Here is a 27,099-nt window from a genome sequence, read left to right as displayed (position 1 = left end):
GTAGCATAGGACTGGGCCCTAATTCAACAGCACTAATGTCTCTGTAAGAAAAGGAACAGACACCTGAGAGCTCTCCCTGTCTCTCCACATGTGACCACAGAGGAAAGGCCATGCGAGGACACGGTGAGAAGGGGCCACCTACAAGCCAGGAAGAGGGCCCTCACCAGAAACAAGCCTTACCCCACCGGGATCTTGGACCTCAAGCCTCCAGAACTGTGAGAACACAGAGGCCCGTGGTTGACGACACCCAGCCTGTGGTCTTTTGTTACAGCACTTGGTGCAGACCTCGCTACCTTTCCAGCGGGAAAAGTTCAGCCAGCCCCAGCCATCAACATAGCTCCATTTAACACTGGGACACGCGGGGACACCTGGGCCTTACAGTCTTCCAGGCAGGAAGGTGTGGCCCAAGAATTCTACATCTGGTCACACTGCCAGTCGAGCATGTTGCGAAAACAAAATTTCTTTAACATACAAGAACGCAGAGAAGCCCTTTGTGGATGAACTCTATTAGAAGGTAACGTTCAGCCAAAGCCTTACAGTGAGCACTTAATCCTTTCACGACGCAGCACCGAAGACTGCTCTTTTCTGGGATTTACAGAACAGAATGTAAATGTCATAAATTAAAACAGCAGAAATAACACCAAGCTGAAAGGTATAAAGGAAAAGGAGAGAATACAAAGACAATGATATCCTCTTACCATGGACTCAAATACATTGCTTTAAACTGATCAGGCATTAGAGGCATTACTACATACAACGTTATGAATGCTGACATCAGAACAAGTTCAGTAACAATCAATCAAAAGCAAAAGGCAGAAGAAAGGAAAAGGAAGTAAGAAAATGTGGAAATGTACCAACTTGCTCACTAATCACAGTAGGAAATAGTCAATCACCTCCAAACAAACACAGAGTAAATATATGCAATTAGTTGTATTAAATTATGTTTTAAGAAATACCAAATTAGAAAGAATACACTCACTACAAAGCAAAGAGAAAACTAAGCCTGAGATTTAAAAAGTTAACACATAAATAAAACACATTAAAACCAGAAAGCATAACATAGTGCAAAATAGCTCACCGAAGAGCAAACGGGCCTGTCCCGTAGCAACATACTAGACCAGCATAGTCCAAAGGAGAGTTCTGAAGTCCCAGCGGTTGGGTTAAATCCCAGCCTTTGACTCTACTGTGGATGGAAAGTGATTTTCTCCCTCTGGGAAATGAGCACTGACGTCACAGAGGTGGAAAGATGGATGGAGTGGAAGCGCTTACGGTAGCAGCACCTGGCATGTGGAATGTGCTTGATGAGAGTGAATTACTACAACTAAAATCTTCAGCAAACACAAGTGAGAAACTCACTTACTAAAAAAAAAAAAAAAAATGTCTCTCAGCGAAAACCATGAAACAAAATAAAATTACATTGTGGAGACAAGAGACCCATCTAGAGCAAGATGCTCCAGACAGGTCAAATGTCAGCACTGTCTGTATCAGAAGAGGAGAAACCACCTAAATGCCATCGTGAAGGACACGATTAAGTGAATGACGCCATATCCATAAAGGAGAGCACCTGCCCCAATGACGAAGAATGAGATCCGTATGTGCTGCCATGAAACCATCACAGCAAACTGTTACATGAAAAGGGAAAGGGGTCTCCAGAACCTCTACATTCTGTTTTTTGTTTCAATATTTATTTTTGAGAGACAGAGAAAGACAGAGTGCAAGCACGGGAGGGGCAGAGAGAAAAGTAGACACAGAATCCAAAGCAGGCTCCAAGCTCCGAGCCATCAGCACAGAGCCCGATGCGGCGCTCAAACTCACGAACCGTGAAATCATGACCTGAGCTGAAGTCAGATGCTTAACCGACTGAGCCACCCAGGTGCCCCCACCATCTACGTTCTTAAATATTCCTCTGTGTCAGTAACTTCTAACGAAAACTTTTTAGCAAACGAAGAATTGTTCCAGGGGCAATGACCAGAGCTCTGACAACAATGTGAACACAGTTAACCCTGCTGAACTATGTGTTTAAAATAACAATTAGGAGGGTAAATTTCATATTACATTTTGATCACAACATTTTTATTTCCTTTAATAAAAAGAAAACAAGGTGGGTATTTTGATGCCACTTACACAAAAGTTTATGTATAATCCACATGTCTGCACACAATTACCTCTGGAAAGATACACCATTAACTGGTTAAGAACTGATAAAGGTGGTTTCCTCTCCCTCCCCCTTAGAAGGTCTGGGAACCGGAACAGAGGTGAGAAGGAAACACACTTAGCCCTGGAAGTCCTTCGGCACCTTCTGAATCCTGTGCTCTCTGCGTATATTACCTCGTCAAACACACAAACAATCTAGCTATCAACCAGCTGCAAGCTTTGGTTTAAACTCTTGTGCAGCAACTGATGCAAAGCTCAAACACAGGGCCACGACAAAGTTTTAATCACCGCAATCAGAATCAATATATTCCCTGGATGGGAGAGACAGAGAGCAATCTTAAAACACAGGAGAAAAATAATGAAGTCATACACAAAAGCAGATCATAAATAAGGGATCTAAAAGTCACCCAACAACATACTACATATTTTAAAGTCTCTACCTCAAAGGGTTGAGGTTAAATTTGCTAATACCTGCAAAGTGCCCAGCCTATAGTTAATGCTATAAATGTGGCTGATTACCGTTAAAGATTTCTTTTGGTTACAGCACACAAACAAGGCCTGCAGATTCCAACAGGATTGGCCACAATCTCTCTCTCAGAGAACCTATCAATCCGATCAACCTGAAAAATGGGCCTAATAACCACCCACCTCAAGGTTGTTGGCAGAATTAAAGAAATCTAGGTAAACACTCGGGGAGGGTGGGGGGAGCGTGGGCACAGAGCAAGTAATTATCAATACATGCACTGCAAAGCAGCAGAAATCACATACGTTAACTAAAGGGAGCTATAGTTCTCTCTCACCTTGAATGGGAACCCATGTACTTGAATAATAAATTTATAAAAATAAATAATAATAAAGTATTTACGCTGCATAGAAGTGGGTCAGCATCAAGAGAGAAAGGTGTAGAGGGTCTGGAAAGTAGGAGCATAGTCGGGCAGTGTTTGGTCCGGAGCAAACACCAAGCCTATAGGAAGACATCACCAACAGGAATTATGGTAACCCCGGGGCGCCTGGGTGGCTCAGTCGGTGAAGTGTCCAACTTCGGCTCAGGTCACGATCTCGTGGTTCTCTTGAGTTCAAGCCCTCCGTCGGGCTCGCTGCTGTTGGCACAGAGCCCACTTCAGATTTTCTGTCCCCCTCTCTCATCTGCCCCTTCCCAGCTTGTGCTCCCTCTCTCTCTCAAAAATAAATAAATCTTAAAGAAAAAAAAATTACAGTAACCCTGGCTCCCTGGACTTTTCTGGAGTTTAAGTTCAGTGTCAAATATGTTCCAAATAAACTCCAAATGGATGAAGATTAAGTATAAACATCAAATGGAAAGAGAGTCACTACATAAAAATTTCAAGCTATAGATGTTCAAAAAACATAGGCAAAAAAAAACAACAGAAAAGAAAACATGTGCTGCTGACAAAAGTCTCCTCCCAATTACGTGAAAGAGATCACTATATAGACAGAATGCAGTACGTGTATAAAACGCGGTCTCCTCAGCCCCAAGAAGGAAGGACAGACACTCTGACAGCTGCCACACCATGCTGAGTGAAGGAAGCCGGTCACAAAAGGACAAATACTGGGTGATTCCACGTGTACGAGGTCCTGGGAAGGGTCAGATTTACACACACAGAAAGTGGCGGGGGGGGGGGGGGTGCCAGGGGAGGGGCTGGGGGTTAAGTGTTTAACGGGGACAGAGCTTCAGTTCTGGAGACGATGGGGTTCGCGGCTGCACAACAAGGTGAATGTACTTACTGTTAATGCCACCAAACTGTACATTCAAAAATGGTTACAATGATAAATTCTATCAGAAAAAATTTCTAATTCAGAAAAAAGTTCATAGAAATCCCAGCAATAGGGGGACAAAACAGAGGAGACTCATAAATATGGAGAACAAACAGAGGTTACTGGAGGGGGTGTGGGAGGGGGGATGGGCTAAATGGGGGAGGGGCATTAAGGAATCTACTCCTGAAATCATTGTTGCACTACACGCTAACTAATTTGGATGTAAATTTTAAAAAATTAAAAAAAAAAAACCCACAAGATTCTTCAGTGGCTTCTCAAGACCACCTGATAAGTTCAATAAAGGAGTCTATTTGGGCAAAAAAGAAAAAGAAGGAAGGAAGGAAGGAAGGAAGGAAGGAAGGAAGGAAGGAAGGAAGGAAGGAAAGAAGGAAAGAAGGAAGGAAGGAAGGAAAAAAGAAAGAAATCCCAGCAAAAATACAAGCAATAAAACACTGATATCCACAAGAGCACGGGACATGAACAGGAAATTCACAACAGGAAAGAAAACTAAGACACGTGTGAAAAAATGTTTAAGGTCAAAGTTGTCAAGAAACACAAATAAAAACAAGGTGATTTTTTATTCCATCAACCAATCAAAAAGGGCCTCAACGAATGCTGACGGGAGTCCACACGGTGGCCTCTGTACAACTGCGGACAGAGCACGAACAAGGGGCTAAAGGCTCAGAAGGCGAGTCATACTTCTGCACCCCAAAATCAAACGCCGCTAGTTCTTTTTATAGGGTTTACTTATTTTGAGGGGGGAGACGCAGAGAGAGAGGGAGAGAGAATCCGAAGCAGGGTCCACGCTGCCAGCACAGTCGGACGCAGGGCTCGAACTCATGAACTGTGAGATCACGATCTGAGCCAAAATCAAGAGTGGGACGCTCAACCGGCTGAGCCACCCAGGTGCCCCTGGTAGTTCTTTTTATAGAAAAAAATGCTCTAAATAGAGGGCGAAACCGTATGAGCAAAGACTGTATTGTTTCTTATAAAATCAAGAAACTGGAAACACAGTCAACGTCTAAAAAGAGCCGAACTGCTAAGCAGACAGGAAGTACCCACTGGATAGAGGACCACACGGCCACTGAAACAAGTGATGGCAGCTGTGCGAGAAAATGAGGCGGGGGGGGGGGGGGCACGCAATAGTGAGTGCAAACCATCTAGAAACAGGAATGGAAAGATCAGATGAAACTATGCCCAATGTGAATAATTAAGTTGCTACGACCGGACTGTGGAGAGTCCCAGAGATGTCCTCCCAATGTTCTGCCATACTTGCAATTCTGGAATGGAAAAACATCGCCACCAGAGGCCTGAAGCCCCGCGTCACGGCCTGTAGGGGAAGCGCCACAGGAACTGCTATCACAGCCTCCTGACTTAACGCATCCGCAGACACACAGCACAGGACGGGGAACAGCACACCGTGACAGGGCTCTGCCTTGCCTGCTGGCTCCCCGGAGGATGACACGCTCCGCACAGGCGGGACCCAGCCACGGTTCTGAAATCGGCTCAGTTCTTGTTCTGCTACTGTCCTCATGCCTGCGGTCACGTCATACCCAGCATCCATTCTGCCTTCTGCCACGCTGACAGAGCACTGATCAGTCACAGGAGGTGGCAAGAGGCCAGAGGAAAAGCATTTCCCAGACTTCACCTTGTGGACAGGGCTCACCAAGTGGGTACATTCCAGCCAATCAGAAGCAAAAGCTGGTGAGCATGGCTTCTAGAAAAGCTCTGTACAAGGTTAGGACTTAAGTAGTAGTCTCCCTCTTGCCCTTATCCCCTCCTCTCCTGGAACAAAGACATGATGACTGGAGCGGCAGTAGCCAACTTGTGATCCTGAGGTATCCTTAGAATGGAAGTCATATGCTAAACATAGTGGAGCCCAGAGGTCCCTAATGACACTAGAGAACCACCACACCAGCATTGCCCCCCCCCCACTACTTCTATTAAAGAAAGATAAAACCCCTAATTTGTTTAAATGACTGTTTTTTACACTTTTATTATTCACTGCCAAACAATTCACCATCTGTGAAGAATTTACACTAAAATCTATGTATTTCCATTTAAGGGAACGTTTATGGTATAATTAGGCTCTCCTGGCTCTTGAATCTGGTTCAGCATTAAAGGACAATATCCTCAAGGATTCGGAGAAACGTAACATAAATCCGTCTTCCTCCGTCCTTCAGTTCTTCTGTGCTTCCTAGCCATAGTTGTTCCTTTGGGAGAGCAATTTATCTTTTTTTCCAACAAGGACCACTTCACGAGTCTGCGTGTCACCCTCACGCAGGGGCCGTGCTGATCTTCTCCGTATCGTTCCGATGTTAGTGTGTGCGCGACGAACACAGATCAACTGAAATAAAACCTTCCCGAACCAGTACGTATGACAGTATCTAAAATGGCAGTATTGAGTTTTTTTTACTTTTTTTAAATACTGAAGCATATGACTGAAACAGCACATAAATGCAAGCAACGTAAACATGCTTATTCATAACAATGGTAAAATATCATCTGGTATGGATTCAGAGATGAATAATTAATCAGTACCACAAAAATCAATCCCTATTTCTGGAAAAAGACAGCAAAATGAACACACGTACCTACAATGCTCCACTCCCACATGCCTCTGTAACTGCAGTAGAGAAACCTCAAAAACACAAATCCTCAAGGCAGGGAGAGTGGGACAGCAGATGACAAGATACCGGAAGCTGGAAAGCGCACGGCCAGTGGTAACTATAGCTCGGCGAACCCAAGGAAGCCAACCTGTGCACTGGCCGCCAGCCACCGTACTGGGCAGAGCGGGTCCTAGTCACTCTCAAGAATAGGAAGGAAACCACGGCAGCGAGACAGGACATACTGCGCGTGACGACTAATTCTCAGGGATGCCCAGAGAGCTGGCTGAGCATTATTTCTGGGCGTGCTGCGAGGCTGTTTCTGCAGGAGATTAGCACCCGGTAGACCGAGTAAAGAGATCTGCCCTCACCGACGTGCGTGGGAAAGGCGGAGGACGGGCGGCATATCCTCCTCTCTTCCCTGCCCCGCCCCACTCGAGCCGGGGTGTCCGTCATCCCTGCTCCTGGACACCGCAGCTCTCCGCTCTCAGGCCTTTGTGAGCCGCACGTGCTGCTTGCTTGTTCTGGCTTGATTCGTGTTCAAAATGTGTGCACATCTCTCCTGAAGTTGTAACTCCACTTCCACTCAAGGGCACTGCAACCCTCTAAAACACATGACTCTATTTTGAACCCCGGGCAACTCGGTACTGAACAGAGGACAACTCTCCTTTACTGTCTCCTCAGTCCACATGACCAATACGACTTGAATCTCTGAAACTTCTTGAAAAACAGGAGCCGTCACGAGCTCATTCTCACCCTGTATGTTCAGATGTCTGCTCGCAGCAGAAAGAAAGAACAATTCTGTGAGCTACCAAGGGACCTATAATTTAGATCTCTGAGACTCTCTAATACCAAGAAGCTCTCATGTGATGTAGCAGTTGAGCAAATGTCTTCAATTAACTTCTATGACTTGGCCGTAAATCTCTACACTTGCTTTCCTCCGCTTTAACTATTCCATTAACTGATGATTAAGGGTATAAACCTGAAGGAAACTTACCATTCTCATCACTTTCTCAGTCACCGCCTGCAATGAAGTGACTTACAGAATTCAAAGCACAATGTACATAATATAACATTTTCCTATCTTTAATAAACTTGATTTTCTTTAACATTCATTATAGATACTCGTTTTTGGCAAATGGACTTCAGCTTTTCCATAGTCAAAGCAAACACCTCCGATTCCTTCCTGGCAAGTGGCTTTACCTCACTAGCCTCTAAACATGCCAAAAAAAAAATGATTTTAGGGAAAACTTCCTGCAGGCTGCGTCCTGGTGGTAGCGTTTGCTCCACAGGCCTGCTCTGTGTGGAGTGAAAGGGAGGAATCCTGGCGCAGAGAGCTGAGGCAGACAGAAGGAAGCAGCTGGGCACGGTGCCTGGTCCTACAACCCCATCCAACAGGTAGTTATGTGATGTGCTAAAGAAGGAAACATGCCAAATGTGACAGGTGGGAGCCTGTGATTTGTTTTGGCTATAAAGACAAAGCCACTCAGACACACTGTCAGTTTCCTGGCTTCATTTATTTTACATAAACCACTGTAGGTACACAGGATAGAAAATACACAGTGGCCTGTAAAACACATTACCCGTACTTGGCAATTCCCAGTTGCAAAGATACAGCCAGAAAAACGATCAGAGCACTTTCAAGGACTTGCCTTAATAGATATCAAATATATAGATTCCACAAACTACCACAATAGCCTTGCAGTTAACATATTTTAAGTCAGATAATTCTAAAGCACACTCCATATTTAACATTAGAAAGAATTATATAATTGGATCTGGGACCATTTGACAATATCCTTGCATGGAGAAAATCCAAAGCTAAATTATGTACGTTTTAATATGCAGCTTATGTTACATGCAATTGCTCTCTATAAAGCAAGCGTTTTGAACATGTAATTAATTTTAACTTAAAAAGAACATTTCATGGAAGGAAACACATAATGTTGAGTAGAACTAGAAAAGATTCCATAACCAAGAGACATTTCTCCTCATTTCTCTGTAATGTTTTATTCTATTTGAACAAGATCAATTAAGTACCATAATCAGGACCCATAACTAAGCTCAGTCTTATTTTATAATAACACTTAAAGCCTGGCAAAATAGTAGCTTCACTGGTTTCCTCTGCTACAAAGCAAAAATCCTAGCCCTCCAGCTCCATCAGGAGGGCATCGCTACCCACACACGGTCCCCCCGCCCCAATCTTCCTCGCTGACGGAGTCTGTTTAGGTACTCACCCTCCTGGGGCCAGGCCATCAGACACCGTCCCCTCCCCAGCCCCCAGGAAGAAATCGGATTAGTCTAAACCCATCAATGTAATTTCATTCCCCCTGCTAGTGACCAGGCCAGGCAGGGACAGATGGGACACACAGGCTGGGAACATTCCCGGGAAAGGGACTCTCCATTCTTACAAAGCGTTTCTACCTCTAAGAGCGTCTAAAGCATGAGGTGGTGCCATCCTGGAGCCTGTGGGGAACCAAGGCCGCTCTAGTGCCCTCGAGTGGTGAGCCCTGCAACCGCCCAGCTCTGGCCTTGCTGTTCTGACGGCTGATGATCCCCTGTTGACTTCAGACATTTTTGATGAGCCTTCTGTTATGTGCCAAGAAAGCACCGGATTCATACAAATGGCTTTACAGGAATTTAAAACTCTCCAGGGAAGAATATCTTGAGTTTACAATCTAAGTAATCTGGGGGCACCTGGGTGGCTCAGTTGGTCGAGCGTCTGACTTCGGCTCAGGTCATGATCTCACGGTTTGTGGGTTCGAGACCCGCGTCGGGCTCTGTGCTGACAGCTGGGAGCCGGGAGCCTGCTTCGGATTCTGTGTCTCCCTCTCTCTCTGCCCCTCTCCCACTCACACTCTGTCTCTCTTTCTCTCAAAAATAAACAAACATTTAGAAAAAAAATTTTTTTAATCTAAGTAATCTGGAAAAAGAAAAATCTAAGTAATTCGGGATTTTGAGGATATATTCCTCTCAGGTCTAGTTACTCACCATTAAAAAGTAATGATCCTCAGGTTCAGCTCGAAGGTATTTAAAAATCACTTGTTCCATAAACCTTTCCATTAGATCCCAGTCTTCAATTATTCCATGTCTTATTGGCCACTACAGCAAGAGAAACCAAAATACGTCAGACTTCAGGTCACAACAGTAAGAGTAAGAGTCCAACAACGCCAGCCCAGGACGGACTGGGTTAGAGGGGAAGGCTGCCAGCACAGGGACGGACCTCACTCACCAAAGGAAACAGGCACATGGGCAGAAAGATTAAGCCATGCTCCTGTTTCCACTCTGCAGCCCTTACTCCCAGGTACAAGGAAGTGCGTTAACAATGCGTAACAGATGGGGCACCTGAGGGGGCTCAGTCGGTTGAGAGCCCGACTTCGGCTCAGGTCATGATCTCACGGTTCGTGGGTTCAAGCCCCACATTGGGCTCTGTGCTGACAGCTCAGAGCCTGGAGCCTGCTTCAGATTCTGTGTCTCCCTCGCTCTCTGCCCCTCCCCCACTTGTGCTCTCTCTCTCTCTCTCTCTCTCAAAAATAAATAAAATGTAAACAAAAATTTTAAATACCCCCTTCAAAAACTACAAAACTGGGGCACCTGGGTGTCTCAGTCAGTTAAGTGTCTGACTCTTGGTTTCTGATCAGGTCACGATCTCACATTTTGTGAGTTCAAGCCCCACACCAGGCTCCGTCAGCACAGAGCCTGCTTGGAATTCTCTCTCTCCCTCACTCTCTGTCCCTCCCCCACACTTGCACGCGTGCGTGTGCACACACATGCGTACTCTCTCAAAAATAAACTTTAAAACAAATTTTTTTTAAATAAAGTTAAGAAAGAAACTTTTTAAACATAAAAATAAAAATACATCCCTTAACTCCTAAGTACAGTTTCTAGCCCATCTGCCATTCTGCACTATCCCTTCTACTGTTCTGTTCTCAGCTCCACACTAAAGCAGCAAATCCCTAAGAGGAGCTCACCTTTGTGGCATACGTGGGCTTATCTATGGCCTCGTCCCCTATGAAAAAGTCCAGGTCATCGACTCCTCTCAACACCCTCCTCTGGGCTTGGTCAACTACCTTTGCCGACTCCCTGATGGCAATACCTTAAAAAAAAAAAAAAAAAAAAAAAAAAAAAAAAAAAAAAAAGCACAAAGATTTCCATCACTATTCATATCTTTTTGAATGATCAAGAAAGGATCATATAATCCCCATGTATGTACATTTCAATGTTAGGGTTTTATATGGGGTGGGGTGTTCATAGAAAAGACACTATCAACGAGTACATAAAATACAGAAACAGCTTTTATGTTGCAGTATTATTTTCAGAATAGTACAAAGGAACTTAGCTGATCTGCTTTTAATGCTGACAGAAGCTATATCACTATATTTCTCAATTTCATCTGGAAAAATCCCACAAGACAATAAATGAAATGCCCTTGGGGTATGTATCAATAGGTTCCAAATTTTAAAATACAATATAGGAGACAAATTAAAAATATAATACAAAAAAGAAGAGTAAACTGAAAAATAACACCTATACACTCTCCAGTCCTTTTTTAAATAAAACTCTGCATCAAATAGATTTAAAATATATTCTTTTAATCTTGTTATAGGAAAAAAACTGACTTCACTCAAAGAAACAACTAGGAGGCTGATGGCTAATATCCATCACAAAAAAGAAAAGTACAGTAATCAAACAACTGTATTATGTAAAAATGCCAATGGCTTTCTGAAACATCATTTTAATAAGGGGTTAACCATGACGTTTGAGAATATACTTAGTAAAAATCACATAAAACTTCACTACAGAATTTAATATTTAATGAAATGTGGAAGCTTCACAAAGATAAAATTTTCCATTTACACTCCTAACCCTTGGTCATACTCCGAGCTCCCGTAAACTCACCTTCATCAAATTTATCCCAAAACAAATTAGCAGACACATGAACGTATTTTTTAGAGCAGATCATCTGAAACCCCCAAATCATTACGAATGAAGGGTCGCAACAGTCACACGGGTGAATGTGAACCCTGTTTGTGGGAAAGGTGTCTTGCAGCGACGGGGGCAAGAGGTAAAAAGGAGGAGTCCGGAGTAGAAGTCACTCTGTCCACCTCTTCTCACTCCTCCAGCTCACTGCCACACTTAGACTCAAAGCCTTCCAGTTACAAAAGGTGGCACAAATCTAGGGGACGGGATTTCTGCAGGACTCAAGGAGCAGGTATGGCGTGGAAATGCTGGAGACAAAGCCCAGCAAGCAGTCAGAGGTGGTGAGCATGTCCAGAGCCCTGAAGCTGGTCACAGGGCAGTAAAGTCTGCTGGGCCCGAAACAACTGAAGCAATCTACAGAAACAAATAAAACCACCTCTGAAAACTGAGCAGGCCACTCAATGGCACACTGACAAGCATCACACAGGATCATCTGACGCACACGTCATGCACGCAGAGGGCCCCTGGCAGCACGGCTCACAGCAGACCGCAAGGTCCTCGCACAGGGTGCCAGTGTGAGTGACAGATTCTATCCTCTGGGCAAGATCAAACTTAATTATGCATGAATTTGTAATTAAACTGCCAAGTCAAAATAAAAGATTGTGAAGACACAGGGCAAAAAAATTCTGCGATTCATTCCATCATTCAACTTTGCCAAGAATTTGGGGGCAACATATTAACCAGAAGAAAAATCATCACCCTGGGGTGCCTGGGTGGCTTGGTCAGTTAAGCATCCAACTTTGGCTCAGGTCATGATTTCATGGTTTGTGTGCTCAAGTCCCTGCATCAGGCTCTGCACTGTCAGTACAGAGCCTGGGTGGAATCTCTGTCTCTGTCTGTCTGCTCCTCCCCACTCACTTGCATGCATGCACTCTCTCAAAACAAATAAACTTAATTCAAAAAAAAAAAAAAGAAAGAAAAGAAAAATCACCACCTTGAAGAAAAAATACTAAACTTAGTGAGGTGACACTACCACACTCAGAAATACAAATGAAAACCAAGTTAATCCTATCCCTCCCAAAAAGGTAATCAAACTACTCTGGCCCCAAATCATGGTAGATGTATGTTTTAGTGGCCATGAGAAATAAGAAAAACACAAAACAAAACAAAACCAAAACAAAGTATACTTCTTTTAACTATTACTACCTATTATACATGAAGCAACTGAATCCACGAAACAGAGTAAAGGCACATAGAGCTTATCTTCAAACTCTTTTGCATAAGCCTACGAAAAGCAAGATGTGGTCCACACGGTCCTTATGAAGATGATGGAGAAATGCGCCTAAGAGAGCAGCTATCAAAGACCATCGATGAGCTTTCACAGACTACGGGACTCCTTACAGAGAAAGGGTCCGTGCCACCCCAGCAGCGATCTCCAACCCACCGCCACATACAGTAACAGGTGTCAACACAGGTGACACTGAGATGGGAAGGACAATGAATAGAACAGATAATGGAGTCAGCAGCGAAACATTCCAACTGGTTACACACAGGTGGCATCTCCACGCAATGGAATATCAGGAGGCCACGAAAAAGAAGCCAGCAGGTGTTCATATACCAATCTAGAAGGATGGCTAAGGTGTAGCGCCTTGACAAAAACGCAAGGTGCGGAGCAGTGTACGTGAGATGCCACTACTGTGTGAAAACAGATGCCTGTGTATATCTGCTGGGATTTGTGGAGCATCTCAGGAAGGAAACACAAGGAACCAGGGAGAGGGGAAGTGGGTGGGAAAGAGTTAATTTTCACTGCGTCCTATTATACCATTTAACTTCTATGGCAGACGAATATATTTTCTACTCAGAGTTAATTAAATTTGGGCTTCCGCTTCTGCAAGGACAGAGTTAACCTAGTTTTCCTGCTGCTCTAAGTACAGCCAGAACCTGGCGACTTTCTAGAAGAAAGAAACACAGAGGCCAGAAGGTAAAGAGCGGACAAACTGGCTGGGGACCACAGGACTCCGGGAACAACACAGCCGTGAGTCTCCTGGGTCTTCTTTTGTCTCCTGTGGCCCATACTGGTTACCCTAGAAACGCCGATGAGCTCAAAACAAAAAGGGTATACCCCCAAAAGCCTGCTACCTGCAACCAAAGAAGATAAAGGGGGCAGTCTAAACAATACCTGCTTAACTCCAGTCAAACACCTCAGGAAAACCACCCCTCCTCCTCAGTGCGAAAGCTGAACGTCCACCCCACCCAGCGGGATCAATCTGTCCCCTCTGCTCTCACACTGGGCTTTCGTCACAGGAGGCCGAGTGGCAAGTCAGGACTGCCACCACCACCAGCAGTAACAAGGCACCCCTGTCCCTCCCGGCCAGAAGGCTACTTGCTTAGGCCTAATGCGGAGGCTGAACTCCCACCCACAATGAGCAGTAACATGGAGCCTTCCCCCACCCAGTGTCAACAAAGGCCAAGAGGAGACCTTGAACTTCAACCCCAAACTGGCATTAACAAGGGGCATCCCCCTTTCCTTACTGGAGCTGTATCAGAAATAACCTGCTGAAACATCAGATTTAAACAAGATCCAGAATCTCAGACTATCTAAAATGTCCAGGTTTAGGGGCACCTGGGTGACTCAGTTGGTTAAGCTTCCGACTTCAGCTCAGGTCATGATCTCACAGCTCATATGGTTCATGAGTTCGAGCCCCACGTCGGGCTCTGTGCTGACAGCTCAAAGCATGGAGACTGCTTCGGATTCTGTGTCTCCTTCTAATCTCTCTGCCCCTCCCCCCACCAAAAAAATAAACATTTTTTAAAAAATTTTTTAAATGTCCAGGTTTCAATAAAAACAATCCCTCACCACAGCAAGAACCAGAAATATCTCAACCGAAATGAGAAAAGATAATCAACAGATGCCCACCCCAAGACGACACAGATAACAGAATTATTAAGCAAGATTTTAGGAGCAATCATACGATGCGTCAATCTACAAACACACTTGAAACAATGGAAAATACAAGAAAGTCTCAGCAAAGAAGCACAAAGTGAAAGCAAGGATAGAAGACAGAGACAAAACTGCATGGAAATTTTGGAACTAAAAATATACAATACCTGAAATAAAAATCTCGGTGGATTAGTTCAACAGCAGGAAAGGACAGAGAAAAGAATCACTGATCTTGAAGATATAACAATAGAAGTTACCCAGCCTGAACAACAAAGAAAACAGATTGAAAAGCAAATGAACTGGGCCTCAGGGACATGTAGGATATATAATAAAAGCGCTAACATTCATGCATTCCAAGTCCCAGAAGGAGAGGAAAAAGGAAAAAGTATTCAAAGAAATAATGGCTAAAAATCTGCCAAATTTGACTAAAAAAGAAATCAGCCTACAGATTCAACACTGAACAAACCCCAAACAGGATAAACCCAAAGAAATCCATGCCAAGATACATTACAGCCAAACTTCTAAAAACTGAAGACCAAAGAAAAAATTCTAAAAGCCTCCAACAAATTTCTCATCAGAAATCAGGGCACCCAGAAAGAAATGGTACATTTTTCAAGTGTTGAGAACCGTCCACTCGGAATTCTAAATTCAGCCCAAATATCCCCAAAAATGCAGAGCAAATCAAGACATTCGTAAACAAAAGCTAACAGAATTTGTCATCAGCATACCTACTCTTAAAAAATGGCTCGGAAAGTTTTCTAAACGGAGAGGAAATTATAAAAGTAGGAATCTTGGGAGGCGCCTGGGTGGCTCAGCCGGTTAAGCCTCTGACTTCGGCTCAGGTCAGGATCTTGCCGTTCCCAAGTTCGAGTCCCGCATCGGGCTCTGTGCTGACAGCTCAGAGCCTGGAGCCTGTTTCAGATTCTGTCTCCCTCTCTCTCTCTCTGCCTCTCCCCCACCTGTGCTCTGTCTCTCCCTCTCTCAAAAATAAATAACCATTAGAAAAAACTAAAGACAAAAAAGAAGAAGGAATCTTGGAACATCAGGAGGGAAGAAACACAGAAAGAGCAAAAATAAGCATAATTACTTTCCTTCTCCTCTTGAGTTTTCTAAATTATGTTTGGCAGTTATAGCAAAAATTGTAACACTGATGTCCTTCTCAATGTACGTAGAAGAAATATTCAAGACAATTATATCAGAAATGTGGAGCCTTTCACTCAGACTGGTAAGGTGTTAACACAGGAGACTAAGAAAAATTATGTACAGGAAATGTAATAGACCAACCACTGAGATGCTACATAAAGAGATGCACTTGGGGCACCTGGATGGCTCAGTCGGTCGAGCGTCTGACTTCGGCTCAGGTCATGATCTCACAGTCTGTGAGTTCAAGCCCCGCGTCAGGCCCTGTGCTGACAGCTTGGAGCCTGGAGCCTGCTTCGGATACCGTGTGTCCCTCTCTCTCTGCCCCTCCCCTGCTTGTGCTCTGTCTCTCTCGCTCACAAAAATGAATACATGTTAAAAAATAAAAAGAGATGCACTCAAAAACACAATACATAAATCAAAATAAAATCCTAAAAAAATGCTCAAATAATCCCCAGGAACTCAGGTAAAACAAAACAAAGGAATAAAAAAAAAGAACAAGCAGAAAAAGCACTAATCAATAATTACAATAAATTATGTGATCTAAATACATTAATGAAAAGACAGAGATTGGCAGAGTGGATTAAAAGAACCTGATTCTTCACAGGGCACCTGGGTGGCTCAGTCCATTAAGCGTCTGACTTCAGCTCAGGTCATGATCTCACGGCTTGTGAGTTTGAGCCCCGCATCGGGCTCTGTGCTGACAGATCAGAGCTTACAGTGTGCTTCAGATTCTGTGTCTCCCTCTCTCTCTGCCCTTCCCCTGCTTGCACTGTCTCTCTCCCTCTCTCAAAAGTGAATAAAAACGTTAAAAAAAAAAAAGAAAAAGAAAAAGAACCTGATTCTTCAAATATAAGGATATATGTAGGTTGAAAGTAAAAAGATGGAAAAAGATATCCACACAAATGTCAATCAAAGAAAGCATGATTGGCTATATTGCCATCAGAAAAAGTAAATTTTATAACAAAGAAAGAAAAAATTGAAAAGAACATTAAAAAAGATAAAGGGTCAGTCCATCAAGAAGACACCGCAATCCTAAATGTGCACGTAACAAAGAATGGAAGTGCAAAGTACTGGAGACAAAAACTGATGAGAAAAACAGACGAACCCACAATTAGAGCTGCAGACCTCAATGCCTCTCTCAACAACTGACAGAAGGACAAAAGAGCTCAACAATACCATCAACCTACGGGAGCCAACCAACATACACAGAATACTCTACCCAAAGAGAATAGAGTATATACTGTTTACAAGTGCCCGTGGAACCAAAATAAACCTTACACGGGGCCATAAAAGAAACCTTAATAATTTTGCAATCACTGTAAAACCATACAGTCGGTTGGTTGTACGGGTTGGCTCAGTCAGTGGCTCAGTCGGTCAAGTGTCCGACTCTTCATATCTGCTCAGGTCATTGAGATCGAGCCCCACATCGGGGTCCACACTGAGCAAGGAGCCTGCTTGGGATTCTCTCTCTCTCTCTCTCTCTCTGCCGCTCACCCACTTGTACACACGCACCCTCTCACTCTCTCAAAATAAACTGTAAAGAATAAATAATTTTATAAGAGTTAAACTCATACAGAGTATGCTTTTTGACTACAATAGAATAAACCCAAAAATCAGTGACAGAAAGGTTACCAGGAAAATCCCACAAACATCTGGAAGTTGAACAATGCAGTTCTAAATGTGTCAAAGAGGAAATCTCAGGGAAGTTTTCAAAATACATGAATGGAATGGAAACAAAAACACAAAATATCAAAATGTGTTGGACACTGCAAAAGCAGTGATTACTGGGAAAATTTTAACACTAAAAGTTTACATTAGAAAACAGAAAAACTCTCTGGGATGCCTTGGGTGGCTCAGTTGGTTCACCCTCCCTCTCTCTCTGCCCCTCCCCCATTCACACTCCATGTCTCTCTCTCTCTCCCAAAAATAAACATTAGAAAAAAATTTTTAATTAAAAAAAAAAAGAGAGAGTCTCAAATCAATAATCTATGTTCCCACCTTAAGAACCTAGAAAAAGAAGAGCAAAACAAAACCCAAAGCAAGAAAGAAGGATGAGAGCAGAAATCAATGAAATTTAAAACAGAAACACAGAGAAAACCAATGAATCTAAAAGCTGGTGTAACAAAAGTTAAACCTTTTGCTCTGCAGAAGACCCTATGAAGAAGATGGAAAGAGAAGCTCACAACGGGAGAAATTGTTTGCAAACCATATATTTGACAAAGGACTCGTTATCTAGTATATATAAAGAACTCTCAAAACCTCACAGTAAAAATATAACAATTAGAAAATGAGCAAATACATAAAGAGACATTTAATAGACGAGGATTCTCAGATGGAAAATAAGCACATGAAAAGATGTTCAACACCACTGGCCATTACAGAAATGGAGATTCAGACCATGATGAGATACAACTACACACTTATGAGAGGAGCTAAAATAAAAAAACTGTGGCAACACCAAATGCTGGCAAGGATGCAGTGACACCGGCTCTCTCATACACAGCTGGTAGAAATGTAAAATGGTACAGCCACTATGGGAAATACTTTGGCAATTTCTTAATAATACTAAACATAAACTTGCCATACAATGCAGCAACTGCACTACACAGTATTTATCTAGAGAAATGAAAAATTATGTCCGCACAAAAACCTGTACACAATTTTCACAGCAGCTCTATTTATAATAGCTACAAAGCGGAAATAATCAAGAAGTCCTTCAGTACATGAATGTTTAAACAAACTCATACATGCATACATTGAAATACGACTCAAATAAAAAAAGAAACTGTCAATACATACAACAACTCAGATGGATCTGAAGGGCATTATGCCAAGTGAAAAAGCCAATCACAAAGGACATAGCCTGGATGGTTCCAGTTATAAAACATTCTCAAAAAAAAAACCCACAAAATTATGGAGACAGAAACAGATTAGTAGTTGCCAAAGGTTAGGAATGGTGGGGAGGAGAGTCAAGTGTAGTTATAAAGAAACAGCTCAGGAGACACTGTTGTGGTGATATGATGGTTCCACATCTTGACTGTAGTGGTAATCACAGGAATCTACACGTGGGATAAAAGGACATGGAACTACACACACACACACACACACAGACACACACACACACACAGACACACACACACACACACACACACACACTGCACCAATTTCCATTTCCTGGCTTTAATGCTATAGTATAACTATGTAAGATGTAGCCCTGGATGAAACAGGGAGGAGGGTACACAGGTCTCTCCAAGCTATCTCTTACACTGCCTATGAATCTACAATGATCTCAAAATAACATATTTGAAGACAAATATAGTTTGTAAATTATCTAAACAAATTAAAAAATAAAACCCCTCAGTAAGCTTAATGACGAACCAAAACTCATAAGATTAAACTTAGTAAAGAAAAATGTAAAAGTTCTGCAGATTAAAAAAACTGTAGGAGTATAGAATGTGGGTAACCAGAAGAAACAGATTATTTTCCAAATGTTAAAAGGTCATCTGAGGGTAATCTAGGGAAGATTATCAGAAAGGTGCTCAAAACTTACATATAAATTCTAGATCTTAGGAACATTTACTACAGTAATTACCAGACAACAGTAATTTCTTAATTAATACATCCAGTATATTTCCCAAAAGAATGTCATATATTTGATGAAACCTTCAAGAAATAATAATTCCTATCTTACTTACTGTTCTAAAGAACAGAAAAGAAAGCTGAAAAACTCATCTCCAAAAGCCAGTCTAATTTTGATATTCAAACCAGACAAAAATGTACAAGAAAGATAAATTATAGAGTAATCGCACTTTTAAACACTGATGCAGGGGCGCCTGGGTGGCGCAGTCGGTTGAGCGTCCGACTTCAGCCAGGTCACGATCTCGCGGTCCGTGAGTTCGAGCCCCGCGTCGGGCTCTGTGCTGGCAGCTCAGAGCCTGGAGCCTGCTTCCGATTCTGTGTCTCCCTCTCTCTGACCCTCCCCCGTTCATGCTCTGTCTCTCTCTGTCCCAAAAATAAATAAACGTTGAAAAAAAAAATTTTTTTAAATAAAAAATAAAAAAAATAAACACTGATGCAAAAACCCAAATAAATATTTGCAAATACAATTCCACATGTAGTTGGTATTTCATAACCAAGTAGGGTTTATCTCAAGAATGAAATAAATGACTGTTTAATACTTGAAAATATATTAATGTAATTCATCGTATTATAGGACCTTAACTGTCCAAAACCATATGATCAGCTCTCAGTAAACTAGAAATAGAAAGGGCACTGTATTAACCTGAAAAAAGCATTTCCACAAAAACCAAGAGCAATGACTAGTGGCACACTAAAATCACTGTCTTTAAAATCAGACTAACAAAAGCACCCACTACCTCCAGCTCTAGTCACTCCGGCAGGAGAAGTTCTGGCCGGTACAAAAGACGAAAAATATATATATACAATATTGAGATTGAAAGGGACAACCATTACTTGCAGTTAATAGTCTGAATAGAAAACTTACAAGAATCTGCAAGCTAATAGAACAAATAAGAGAAGCACGTAAGGTTGCTGGATTAAAAAACAAAAAACTCAACAGCATTTCTACATGCTAGCAATTACTAGTTAGAAAATGTGATTTCAGAAAATTCACAACAGCAACAAACACATAAGGGTACCTACAGTTAAATCTAGTAAAAGGTGTATGAGCTTTATGAAGTCTATTACAAAAACATTACTGAAAAACACAAAAGCCATTAATAAAGATCACATATACCATATTCATGGATAGAAAAACTCAATTCATAAAGATGTCAAAATCTTCCCCAATTAATCTATAAACTGAATGTGTCTCTAATCAAAACCCCATTACAATTTTTCATAGACCTTAACCAATTTTAAAGTCTGTAGTAAAGGGGCGCCTGGGTGGCTCCGTCAGTTAAGCGTCCTACTCTTGATTTCAGCTCAGGTCACGATCTCTCTCTCTCTCTCTCAAAATAAATAAATAAACATTTTTTTAATAAAATAAAATAAAATCTGTAATAAAAAGTAAGGCCTAAGAATAGCTGAGGTTATTCTGAGAAAAAAGGGAAGAGGAACCACACCTACCAGATATCAAGACACTGGCTGAAGTAATAACATTTAAGACAGCATGAATTTGGAGTGAAGATAAACAAATGCATAAATGAAACCAAATAAAAACACCAGAAATATTCCCAAGCATATATGGTACCTCAATATGATTTAAAAGGCATAACAAATTGGAATGTACTCTTCAATAAATGGTGCTGGGACAAGTGTCCTTCCATTCAGAAAATAAGTAAAATAACTATCTCACACCATATTCAAAAAGTAAACTCAAAATTGTCGCAGAAGAAAATGCAGAAAGTCCTTATGACTTTGGAGTAGAAATGCATTTTTCAAGATAGAAACAAATTATAAATGGAAAATGCGTACTGAATATTTTAACTATATCAAAATTTTACGTGTCTAGATTTAAAAAATCATTTAAAAAGATGCCATAAAATAGAAGACAATATTTGCAACATATTAATATTCAGAGTATACAAAGACAACTCCATAAAACTCCGTAAAAAAGATAAAAAAAAATATGCAATAGAAAAAATGGGCAAAGATACGAACAGGCAATGAAAGGTGCCCAACCTTACTAGTCATCAGAGAAATGCAAATTTATAAAATGATGCATCGTTTCACATTGGTCAGACTGGCGAAAATTTAAGTCTACCAACATCAACTTTTGTCAAGGCTGTGTGGAAACAAAAACCCTTTAGCAGCACCTACGGGAGCTTAACTCAGCACAAGCACTCAGAAGACCAGCCTGACAACAGCTGAGAAGCTGAAGAGGTGCACACCTGCACGATGAAACAACCCCATTTCTCCTCATTTTCTCTTGGGAAACTAGCGCGTGTGCGTAAGGAGAGGTTTACTGCACCATTTTGTTAACAGAGAAAACTGGAAAATGCCCAAACGAAAAAATAATTGAGATTCAAATGCTAGAACTCTGATCAAGAACTGTATATATCAACATTGCTAAATCTTAAAACCTATTTCCGGGGGGGGGGGGGGGGGGGGGGGAGGGGCGGGTTCTTTATAAAAGGACAATGCTGAAAGTGATTTACAGTATCGTATCATTTAGAAAGGTCTAAACCGGCAGAACAAGGCCACATACAGTTAAGGAACCCTGTTCCCATAAGGTCAGGAGAGAACACACTGGCCACAGGAAGTTCCCGGCAGAGGGAGAGCAAGAGAGGGGAATGGGCTGGAGGCAAAGGGAGAGGACCTTGCCCACTCTGATGCATGGGTTTACAGATTTACAGGATGAAATCATGTCAGCGTTTGTTCATTCTGAGTGGTGGGTGGGTACACAGGTCTGTGCTACATTATCTTCTGCAACCGTTTTTAGCTGAAATAAAAATTTTTTAAAAACTGTGCAATAGGGGCGCCTGGGTGGCTCAGTCAGTTAAGCGTCCATCCCACTCGATTTCGGCTCAGGTCATTCTCTCACGGTTCGTGAGTTCGAGGCCCACATCCAACTCTGCGCTCACAACACGGAGCCTGCTGGGGATTCTCTCTCTCTCCCTCTCTCTGCCCCTCCCCAGCTCACTCTCTCTGTCTCTCTCTCTCTCTCAAAAATAAATAAACTTCCAAAAACTTTTTTGTAACTATTCCATTAAAAGAAAACCCAAAAACATCTCTGGGCTCAGTCCCCACCTCCCGTGGAGACATCCTCCGAGCATGAAGCCTTTCACCTGATGCCAAGGGGGCCTTTACACCGAACTCCTCCGACGCCGAAGGTCTGACGCGTCCTAACTTTCTCCCGACCCCTCCCGCACCTCCCTGGTGCGCCTTCCACGGACACGATCACCACACACATCCTCACTCCTCTGCCGGAAACTTTTCAATGACTCTCAATATACTCCCACAACTTAAAGACCAAAAAAAGGCCAGGGGCGCCTGGGTGGCGCAGTCGTTAAGCGTCCGACTTCAGCCAGGTCACGATCTCGCGGTCCGTGAGTTCGAGCCCCGTCGGGCTCTGGGCTGATGGCTCAGAGCCTGGAGCCTGTTTCCGATTCTGTGTCTCCCTCTCTCTCTGCCCCTCCCCCGTTCATGCTCTGTCTCTCTCTGTCCCAAAAATAAATAAACGTTGAAAAAAAAATTAAAAATAAAATAAAATAAAATAAAAAAAGACCAAAAAAAAGGCCGGGAAACCCTCCACTCGAACAATCCTGAACACGCTGCCCAGAAGCGCACGCCGGACAGGGGCAGAGCCGCCCGGGAAGAGCCGGACGGGGCGCGCGGCACCTCGCCCGTCCGCTGGCTCAGGCCTGAGGGAGCCCTTCGGGGAACAACGTGGAAATTCCCGGGTGCGAGATAAAGGTAAAATCCCTCGAGAGAACAGAGTCTGTGGTCATCTGGCCCTCCCCCACGTTCCCGGCCACGTTCCCGGCCACTGTGTGCCCAGGGCCGTGACGACAGCCCGCACGCGCCTCGCCCACCCAGCGGGCCCCGCCCGTGTCCGCCAGCGTCCGCCAGCGTCATCGGCGTCGGCGAGCTGACGCACATCCGCACGAGCCCCACCTCTTCTCTGCGGGTGCCACTTCGGCACGTGCGTCTCGAACTTCACCTTGTGGACGGAGCCTCTAGAGCCCGAGAAATGATTCAGCTCCCGGAACGAAGACGAGCAGGAAAGCCGACAGCCCCGGGCGACCGAGGCCCTCCACCCAACCCAGCATCCTCACCCGGGCCCCCAAATCTTCTCACCCCGCCTCCCGGGGCTTCTCCATCCCTTGCAACGGACTCAGCCGACGATATAGCTGTGGCTTTCCTCCCGCTTCTCCGACTTCTTATGCTCTTTCCAGCTTCTGCTACTGTGAAGGTTCTGACAGCCGCCTTGCTGCCTGGCGGCGAATGCAATCCCGCTAATAACCGACTTCAGTTCTCCTCCCTGTTGATGATGACGGGTTGAACGGGCCAGCCGGCTGAACGCTGCTGGCAGTTTGAAACGGCAACGCATTAAAGCAGGAGGTGCAAGGTCAGCCTTTCAGAGCCGTGGCACTCAGCAAGGTTAAAATCCAATCTGCTTTGAAAAGTCAGAACGTCCGATTTATCAACCCAACATGGAACGATCAAGTTCCGGGGCATTCGCAATAATAAAATTCTCAAAGGACTGACCGACGTAGCCTGCAAAGCGCCAGACGTGATGGACCTAATTACGTCTCCTAAAAATTCATATGTTGAAGCCCTTGCCCCCTGTGTGACTGCGTTCGGACGTGGGGACCGTAAGGAGGTAATAAAAGTTAAATGAGGTCATAAGGTGGGACTTAATCGAAGAGAACTGTTGTCCTCATAAGAAGAGGAAGGGACCACAGAGATCTCTCTTTCGGTTGTGTGCAGAGAAAAGGCGATGTGGGGACACAGTGAGGAGGTGCTGTCTGAAAGCCTCACTGTGAACCAATCCCGATGGCCCCTTGATCTGGGACTTCGAGCCTCCATTCTGGGATCAAATACATTTCTGTTATTTAAGACATCACTCTGTGGTATTTTATAACGGCAGCCCCCAGCAAACTAATACACCAAATTATGAATCCTAAATAAAGAACACAGCAGACAAATTGTGCCTGTTATTAAGAACACCCCGCCATGGTGCCAGGGTGTTCAGACCTAGAAATCAGATTCGTGATTATACAGCAAGCAAGGAAGGAAGGAGAATGAGGTAAATAACATGTGCTCGAGGAATCTGGGGTACACTTCCTAGTGAGGTGAGTACCCATATACACCAAAAAGGCCTGCGCCTTCCCTGGAATAAACGCTAAGCCTCCTCTCCCCAGCTCTCCTAAGCTGTCCATGTTCCATAATGTTCCATACTGCTGACAAGGGCCTACCCTCACTGGGTCCCTGGCCCCGCACCACCTTACAACTTCTAAGATAACAATTCATCGCACAAGATCTACACTTAGGAGGCAGTGTTTCCCTTCCCCCTGGACTGATACAAGTTAGTCTGGTAAACGGTCTCCAAATAATAACCCGGAATTTAAACAATTTCAGAGAAAAATTCTACCCTAAAAACAACTGACCCGACCTTGGAGGCTCCTGTGGGAAACAAAGAGTGGGTAGGACGTACTCTTGCCAAGATGTGAGAACATTTCTTCTTTTACGTCCATCACTCTCTACTGACCAAAATTTAAACAAAAGCAGACACTCTGAACACAATAAAACAGTCATCAGGCCTCTCGTGTTTTTTGGGTTTTTTTTAAAGGGCATTCAATAGAGTGAACAGTGCAGCACAATGGATGCTCAGTCCATGGAATCGCTAAGTTAATAAAACTGTACTTACTTAAAATTACAAATGAACCGTAAAGGACCAGATTTCTTCAAGGCAGCTCAGACATTTATGACTGAAGGAAAAGCCCCAGCCAACCACCCAGGCTGAAACTCCAACGATGGTGACAAGGGGCTTTCTCAGAAGAGGACCAAAGGGCCAGAAAGTTGGGGGGTTTTAGGCCACAGCTACGGTCTATAGCAATATTCAGGACTCGGTGTCAAAATCGATAACCCTCCCCAGTAACCAGGACAATCTTCTAAAAGCAGATGGCAAGTCAATGAATATGCTTTGGAAAACAGAATCACAATGCCGAGAACCCCGGTCCTTCACACACGTTGAGGGTGGGGCTGTACTTACATGAAGGAATAATGAACTGTGGCTCAGTGTTGCCTGCGTAGCCAAGCTTGGTATACCTAAAAGCACAAAGTCATCAACACAGGTTTAGATAATAATACTGTCCTCTGGATACCATTAGTGTCTTTTATCATAAGCTCTCCAAGTCCTACCACATCAAGCCTCAAAATATTCACTTGGAAAAAAAAAAAAAAAGCTTATGATGACTGAGAATCAAACACTAATTTCAGATAAGCGAGCTGTTATTAAAACATAAAATGTGAAGCTTCTTTCTACTGGCAAAAAAATGTGCACGCATGCATTAACACATAAATTACATTTGTGTGTCCCTCACGGCTTTAAACGTGCTTTTACACTCTTTTCCTTTTCACACAAGTCCTGCAAAGGGAGTAGCCCTTGTCCCTATTTTGCAGATGAGAAAACTGAGGCATTGGGATGTTCGTTCGGCTGCCCCGAGCCAAGCAGCTGGTGAACAGAGAAAGAACCCGAATCTGAATGAGCAGGCTAAACTCCAGAGCTGGCTCTCAGAGAAGCACACTTACTTCTCAAACTTCATGAACTTTTGAAAGGGGGGGGGGGGACGCTTAAAAAATGATTATATAATTTTCTTAAAATGTCATGGCATATGTCTAGAAACAGCCACTGCCACCTCCTGAGAATATCTGACAGGAGCATCTCTTTTTCATCTCATTTCAGAACGAGCCCATTTTCTGTCAAGATACTCTGTGTGATGGGTTCCAAAAGTCTTAACTAAAACAAATGCCAAAATACTACTATCTGTTCCAAAAGCATTTGCTAATCCCTTAAATAAAAAAAAATTTTTTTTTTTAAAAAGTGGCAGGGGGGGACCACCACGGAGAACCATCTGCTGGAAATAAAAAACTGAAAATCGAAAAGACTCATGAGCCCTTCCTTCCTTATTAGCCGACTGTAATGAACAGTAAAGTCTGGACAACTGAGCCATCATCCTGCAGTAACGCTCATAATGAAGAAAAACACTTCCCAGCAGTGTTGAAAGTCACTTTGTTAATTCATTCCATTTTTATAAATTATTTCAAGATGCTTGATACTAAAATTTTTTGATGTGGTACTACATTCCAAATTCTAATAAATTAATTTTATGATTTGTAAATGTATTTTTACCATATGCTAATTTCACTATTTTTGAACACATAGTGAATGAATAAGGCGTGGGGAGCCCAAAACGGCAAGTTCGCTCCATTTAAATCACGCCTTACTGCTCAGTCTCCAAGTTCTTGGTGCCACAGGAACTTGGGTGAGGCTGGGCTCTGAAAACCATCAGGCCATGCCAGAAGTTTCTGGGAGCCATCTGTGGGCCCTCCAGGTTCCACAAATTACCAGATGCACAAACCAAGTGGACCCCCACTGTAGGGCTCACCAGACCCAGAGCAAGGTTTCAAAGCTGACCCAGACCTGGGGACTTTCCAGAAGGAAAGCAACATATACTGAACTTCAAAAATTCCCAATTCGACCATCATTCTGGAAGTATATTCCAGACAATAAATACAAATGAACTGAATTGCTGACCCAAGGCTAAAGAAACCTAACAAGCAGGTCAGAAATCACTAAAACCCGCAAATTTAAGACTGTGGTTTTTTTTAAAGGCCACATCACTCACCCATCCCCCCAAGATTATGCACCTTGCACTCAGATTATCTGCCTGCCCGCGTGGTGAGATTATAGCTTGTATGATGACAGAACACAGTTCTTTTTCTTGACTGTCCCTCCACCCCCAGCACAGTGCCTAGCATGTGGCAGGCACCCCATAAATATCTGCTGAATGAGTTCTTACCCTTGTAAGGAAAGGGATTTACTGCCAAACTGCGGGGGAAAGGGGCAGTGTTAGAAAGGGGGGTGCTGCAGGT

General features: G+C 43.3%; 1 protein-coding gene and 1 non-coding gene across 6 annotated transcripts in view; both read right to left on the bottom strand.

Moving 5' to 3' along the window:
* ACTR3B (actin related protein 3B) overlaps nt 1-27,099 on the bottom strand; it is an 89,561-nt gene that overhangs the window by 44,830 nt on the left and 17,632 nt on the right. For 2 of the 5 annotated variants that reach the window (XM_045496261.1, XM_045496262.1), the window contains exons 2-4: nt 25,217-25,272; nt 10,505-10,629; nt 9,525-9,635 (exon numbers count right to left, since the gene is read on the bottom strand). In XM_045496261.1, the coding sequence (XP_045352217.1) occupies nt 9,525-9,635; nt 10,505-10,629; nt 25,217-25,272 (292 nt within the window). Of the gene's footprint in view, nt 1-9,524; nt 9,636-10,504; nt 10,630-22,417; nt 22,437-25,216; nt 25,273-27,099 lie in introns of those variants that run through there. The other 3 variants (XM_045496264.1, XM_045496263.1, XM_045496265.1) reach the window with 2 other exon arrangements.
* Nucleotides 6,167-6,269, bottom strand: LOC123607753. The gene has a single exon (XR_006716901.1). It is a non-coding gene; the product is annotated as a U6 spliceosomal RNA (small nuclear RNA).

Source organism: Leopardus geoffroyi, chromosome A2, assembly GCF_018350155.1.
Source record: "Leopardus geoffroyi isolate Oge1 chromosome A2, O.geoffroyi_Oge1_pat1.0, whole genome shotgun sequence".
NCBI lineage: Eukaryota > Metazoa > Chordata > Mammalia > Carnivora > Felidae > Leopardus > Leopardus geoffroyi.
The sequence above is the reverse complement of the archived record's forward strand: the minus strand, read 5'-3'. Positions and strand labels throughout refer to the sequence as shown.